The sequence below is a fragment of the Branchiostoma floridae genome, chromosome 6 (assembly GCF_000003815.2).
Source record: "Branchiostoma floridae strain S238N-H82 chromosome 6, Bfl_VNyyK, whole genome shotgun sequence".
Classification (NCBI taxonomy): domain Eukaryota; kingdom Metazoa; phylum Chordata; class Leptocardii; order Amphioxiformes; family Branchiostomatidae; genus Branchiostoma; species Branchiostoma floridae.
Genome location: NC_049984.1, coordinates 23,163,942 through 23,170,563, shown reverse-complemented (window position 1 = coordinate 23,170,563; position 6,622 = coordinate 23,163,942). Strand labels below are relative to the sequence as shown.

The 6,622-nt window shown below is 40.6% G+C and overlaps 1 protein-coding gene across 1 annotated transcript in view; it reads right to left on the bottom strand.

The window, feature by feature from the left end:
- Window positions 1-255: 255 nt before the first annotated feature.
- LOC118417693 (sodium/hydrogen exchanger 2-like) overlaps window positions 256-6,622 on the bottom strand; it is a 45,514-nt gene continuing 39,147 nt past the window's right edge. Inside the window, exons 14-17 of the mRNA XM_035823356.1 lie at window positions 5,639-5,741; window positions 4,853-4,993; window positions 2,997-3,098; window positions 256-1,015 (exon numbers count right to left, since the gene is read on the bottom strand). Of these exons, the coding sequence (XP_035679249.1) occupies window positions 525-1,015; window positions 2,997-3,098; window positions 4,853-4,993; window positions 5,639-5,741 (837 nt within the window). The 3' untranslated portion in view covers window positions 256-524. The remainder of the gene's footprint in view (window positions 1,016-2,996; window positions 3,099-4,852; window positions 4,994-5,638; window positions 5,742-6,622) is intronic.

Genomic DNA, 6,622 nt, shown 5'->3' with positions numbered 1-6,622 from the left:
AGGTGGCTCTTTTATCGTTTTTGCATTTTTAGCACTCTACTCGGTAACTCAACTGTGATAACTGCCCTTCTATTAGTGCGTAGGGAACAAAGCAAAGCAACGAAAAGGTTTCAAAGCACTCAACAGCAGTGTTAAAAGAAAAAGGTGCACAGACAAAAATGTTAACAAGACATTTCAAGAGACTCAGTACACAAAGTGTTTCACCAAAGAGACTCACATGCCAGAAAACAAAAAATGACACCGTTTTTTTTTTTGTTTCATGGTTATGGTTACCGTAGTGGTACACAGTTGCTTATTGATAAATGTTATCCTTGAAAAGTTGCAATACTTTGTACTTCCTTATGAAAAATTGTTTCTCTCACAACATCTTTAATAGGAAAGTTGAGTGTATCAAAATGACCTGTACTATGGCAACCACTGCACTGCAAAAAAATTGGCCATTTTAGTTGGCAATGCACACTATACACCATTTTGCATACTGTATGGAAGTCTGGATGCCATGCAGCTAGCTTGCAGTGGACGAATCAGACGCAAGACTCTCTCTCTGCAACGTCATCATCTCGGTCCATCCTAAGGCTTGGAGAATCAGGTATTTCTATCTCTACTTGGTTAGGCAAAAGTGTCCTTTTTGCACCCCCCTTGGGAGGGGAGGGGGTTTTCTTACCAGATGGTAGTAGAGGCACTTCTTCTGGGTTTGACTTATTTGACTTCTGCTGTTGACTCCTGGGTAGCATAGGCTCCTCTTCTTCTCTCCGGTCGGAGGGGTGCGTGCTGTCCTGTTTGGAAAACCAGGGGGGTTCTGGTACCATCCAGGGGGCCTGGTCTGGGGAAGGGGGGAAAGAGGGGGGTGCGGCAGGAGTGGGGGAGGAGGGGAGAGTCCAGCTGGGCTGCGAGCTGTCGTTCAGCAGGTCTTGATCGGGGATCGCTCGCGCTGCTTCCGCTACGCCTGACTTCCACGGTAAGGCTTCTTCTGCCACTGTAGGTTTGGGGATGGCCCTGGGAGCGTCCATGTTGTCTACAAGAAGAATATCACTGTTACAATACAATATCATTTTTCCTGTGGATAACAACTTTCCTTATTCACAATCACAAAATGTAATATATTGACTGTTTGTCACCTTCCTCAGAAAAGTAAATACTCTGCTTCTCATCACTGCAGCTAGGTGTCACTTCTGCATCATTCACGTTACAATGTCAGGGCTCGAAATACCACCTGCATATGCAGGTTAGTGCAGGTAATGTTGAAGCTGTGCAGGTATTTCTGGTGTCTACCTGCACCAGTGAACTGCACTGGTCTATGTACTGGGTTTTATACATTATAACATTGTACATGTAAATACCCTATGATGAAGGTGTATATGGATTTTAATTAGCGACACTAACTGTTACCACCTATAAAGTATAAATTAAAGAAAAAAAGAAAGGTACCTGAAATATTTTAGTTTGATCTATTAAGTTCTTAAATTCAAAGGGGTGCAGGCAAAATTTGTCTGGTGCAGGTATGCAGAAAAAAAGGATTTCAAGCCCTGAATGCGTTATTCAAAGTCATGGTACTTTGTCGTATCAATAAGCTTGTTGTTTGCCCTGAGGAAGGTGACAGACAGTACCCTAAATGTCAGCTATAGACTAAATGTATTCTAGTTTAACAGTGAAACCTGCAGCTGAACATTTGTCAAGTGATCACCTCTACATAAGGACCACTTGACCACGGTGACCTCTTTTTAGTGGTCCTACAGATATTTTTTCTCATTGACCCATTGAGGGTTTTCGGAAAAACCTGTCCAGTCCGGAATGCGGAAAACCCTGTCCAGTCTGAAAAGAGGGTCTGCATGGGGGTATACGTTGTAAGCTACTAAGTACTAGTATACAACAACATTTTTTATCTTTAATATGGCTAAGCACAGAAATACCATCAACTTGAAGTGTGACACAATGTCATACAAAAATTATAACTTAACAAAAACCATCCATCACTGTTACTTCTGTGCATCATATAAAAAACTTTAACTGAGACTGAACATGCTATTAGCCTTACGTCGTAATTTTGCAAATAAAACACATTATTTTTAAAAGGTACATAGTTCTATATAGCTCACAACTTGCACTAGGGTTTGAAAAATGCCATCTCGGATTTATTGTAGTGCATTGTAAAATATATGTAATGTTATAACATTGTGTACTAAAGTCGTGTTGATATTGAAACCTTTCGCAGTCATTCTATTAAACCAGGATCTAAACAGACCAGCTCTCAAAATGAGTGCTGCACACTTATCATTTAAAGAAAACCTTTCAAGCCTGTCTTTGTAATGTATTGCCACTATTTAACAACCCGAAATTGACGGACATTCATTACCCATTGTTTGATGGACAATGGGTGTAATTCTCTCCCCCTCATGTCCTACCAGATAAGTGTTAAAAAATGGGTACTTTGCATTTGACAGAACTGACTTTGTGTGCATGCATATTGCACCTTTGGGTCACTCATTATGCTGCCGATTCTAATCATTCTATAGTTATGTGTATCAGTTTAGTGTAAGTGCTGTCTGAAGTAATAGTTTTAAGCATTGCCAGGAACCCCTATGCAGACCCTCTTTTCAGACTGGACAGGGTTTTCCGCCCCATTTCCCTGTCTGGACTGGACAGGGTTTTCCGAAAACCCGACAGATTGAAGCATCATGTTGTTATTGTTGTCTCTCTAACCGCTTCAGTTTGTCGGTATAGTCACATGTGCTTAGAACCCTGCCTACAGTGATGACCACCTGTTCACTGACAGATAGACCATAATTTATTGGTGCCATGAGTGATCTTCTTGGGCAGATTTGACTGTTTGTGAACATCAAACGATAAACCGGATAGTGAGTGAGTGAGTCTGGGCCACACACCCTTAAACTAACATTGATAACCATGTGGATACTTAATCAGTATACTAAATATAAACAAAAACTATAATTTCAAAACAAGGAAACAAACAACAATCACATCTTCAGTGCACTCACCATAAGGTTTGAGCTCCTTCTTGGCTGTGAAGGTGATCCCAAGGTCATCATCATCTTCTTCATTATCTTCAGCCGTTACCACCAGATCAACTGGTGCTTGTGCTGTAAAGACAACATTTAACTTGTTAGTACCATTAGAACATATAATTAACAGTACCAGTAACATTCACAATAAGCTATTTAGGTTGCTAGTACTGTTTAATTGTCGATTCACCAGAAAATTTTGCAAATTTTGCTTTTCACAAATTAATGCCCCCCTAGGCCTACACCGTATGTTGTGGGCTTGAAGGGGAGTTAAATGTAAATCTGAACTCCCCTTTTAGTACTTTGATAAACATATGCCAGAATTTTCTCAATTATTTTACTTGAGTCTGTCATAGTTTGGGGCTAACCGACCATTTGAGACCACCAATGACTGTACTGTCAAGGCTACTTGATTGACTAAGTTTGTGACAGGAGACAGCCTGTTCCTATCAGTAATCTCTAAAGGGCCTTTGAGCTGTTTTTCCTTGTTAACTTTTTGACACCTCAAGTCATGGATTCCCTCTAATGCATTGAAAAATTCCTCAAAATCCATCCTCGTGAAAGCCAGTATATCCCTTCATGACATTAGTTTCAAATGATGGTAGATCCCTGAACTATGACGACCTTATGCAGAACAAGACGAGAACTTGTCTTTGGGGTATATTTAGCTCCTCTTTAGGTTTCACACATGGAGGATATTGATCTAACGTTAGTTCACCTTTATCTGCGGGGTTGCCTATATCCGCTGTTATCAAAAACAGAGTATTTAGGGATATCAAGTGGACGGATGGTTCTTGAATATTTTCAAATTTTCAAAATACTGCAGTTTGAAACTAACATTTGTCGACTTGATATCCCTAAATACCTCAATGTTTTTTTAAACAACGAATATAGGTTACCCCGCGGATAAAGGTGAACTAGAGTTACCAATGTTGCTGCCATTCTAATAAAAAGAGCAACAACGGACGCTAAACCAGATAAGGCAAGCAGGTTTTACAGTTTTTACACGAAAAAAACAAAACCACTGATACTTTGTCAGACTCACAAGACCATGGGGAAAAGCATGTCAAGACTTTACAATACTGACAAACATCCCATATCACATGTCACCTGATTCTATGGATTCGAGGGAAGTTGCCACCGAAGACGTTGTGAACAGTTCTGATGAAGGAATGTTAGACCATTGGTTTGTCACGAAATAACAATCAAATTTTGTTTTTCAGAAGACTTAATTACAAATAAACAGTTTTTTTAAAGCAAAAAACTGCACAAAATAGACATAATTGCAACACTTTCACATTATCTTTAGCAAATTTAACTGTTTTTGGTAAATTAGTAAAAAAAATTGGACATTCATAATGCTTCAAAACATTTTGAATGAACAATCATTGACAACCATAAGTTTGTAATGATCTGGTACAATGCAAACAGAAATATTAAATATTAATAACAGATATTAGATAGATAACGCTATCAACACAAGTGTCTAGTATGATTTATGTTACGACAAATACAAAAGGTACATTATGTATTACACTTAATGGGAGGTGCCTTAACATGGCATGCGCTCAAATTCATGGCGCTCCATCGCTAGTTGTCAGAGAGTGGTTAAGTTTTGATGAATTTATCTTTAACACATTCATCCGAATAACATACTTTAAGTACTGCATTCATATGGTCATGAACCCTTCAAGCTCATTGACATTAAAATTGTGACAGTCACTCACTGTATGCCCTTCTCCACTCATATGAGGAGAGCTGTATCTGGCAACTAGCAATGGAGGAACATGAGCTCCAGGAGACTTAAAAACACAAAAGCTGCAAAATCTTACTTGTTTGAACCAGAGACTTGTTCTTCTCGTCTGACCAGCTGACGTTGCGCCGAGGCCGGCCGTGCGGTTCAGGAGGCATGAGGTGATCCCCGCTGGACGACTTCTTCATTCTGCAGCCGTTCCTCAGTCCATTTCTCTTGTCTGTGAAAACAATAGTTTTGTTTGTTTGTTCATCCGTCAAGGTGAAGTTGATGTAGAAACTGCTAGTCTATAGTGTTAGAAACAAATTATAGCTTCCGAGTTCGATGCTCACCATGCCTCAACATTGTGCCCATGGCAGTCATGTCGCTAAATATGATATACCATACAGGTATCTACAATGATGGTAGAGCCTTTTAGCTAATCTGTCAAAAAGTGTGCCAAAATATACAGTCACATGGATTTGGTGTGACAATGGATGTGCCAACATCTGACCATTATGCCATCAATTTTTCATATGCGTCAAATTAGTGCTGCTAAATCTGCAACTACCAGCACCATTTCCTGTCTACTGTTAGTCATCACCTTCCCCACCTGATGGTGTATATGGCAATGCCCATCTTCGTTTCTATAGCCACAGAAGGACACTGTAGAAGGGGGTCTGGTCTGTACTTGTAGTGGAGTGTGTTTAACTAACCAATAGTATTCTCTACAAGTTCTGCGAGTCCTAATGCAATATGTACTATTTTTCATATCTTTTCAAGTCTTATGATGTAGCCAATGTTTGAACCCCTAATCTTCCAAATACAAGATTACCGTCACCAGTTACTGTACGAGGAATACAGCTGCAGAATAGATTGTACATACGGTGTCTGTGGTGACGATGGCGACGGTGACGAATGTTACGCCGGAAAATTTCCTCGTTCTGCTTGTCCTCCGGTAGCATGTGCTTCCCAGTGAACGTCTTGTGCTGTAAAGGGGATAGAATACATCATCAGCAAGTGTGGTGAAAAGGTAGAGGTAGTCCCATTTAGCCATCTGGAGATCAGAAGAACACAGTCTTGTAAAATAACATGCCTTTTGGGAAGATGTTAGCCTATTCTAGCATCAAGCTGCTCAACTGATTACTTCCCTAACAAGTCTTCTGTCATCCATTCATGATTGGTCTAATAAATACAGTCAAACCTGCCTATAGCGGCCAGTTAAGGGACTGGAGAAATATGGCTGCCTCAGACAGGTGGCCACTATAGAGAACATGCTGATCAATTGGTCATGAGCAATAAGTTACACATGGCATGATTTCAGTACCCACTAATCTTTCTCACCAAGTAACATTGTCTCGATCGTCTTAAAGTCAAGTCTACCAAAAATGATTGATATTGCCATACGGAATGTTGGTAAATTCGCCGACAAGGACTTGCGCTCTAACGTTCAAGGCACGCGTACCTTCCGTTACCGCTCAAATGACCCTGTCGGGAACTCCAAATCCTTGCAAACTACGATTTTGAACTCAGCGCAGGGTGACTGACATACATGTACGACCGCCGTATGGTCGCAATATGCAGTGTTTCTGTATCTATGGGACCGGAAGTGGTGCAGGCGTGGCGGCGTTGTACAGATGGTCGCTAAACACTATTTCTTAATGCTTTAAGGTCAATGGGAAAAATCCAAGGGACCGACAAAAAATGATTACAATGGCCAGGTGGTTGCTATGCAAAGATGGCCGCTAATACAGGTTTGACTGTACTGAATGTACCTGAATGGCAGGCGTGCAGTCGTGGCGACGTGGCGGCGTTGTACAGATGGTCGCTAAACACTATTTCTTAATGCTTTAAGGTCAATGGGAAAAAT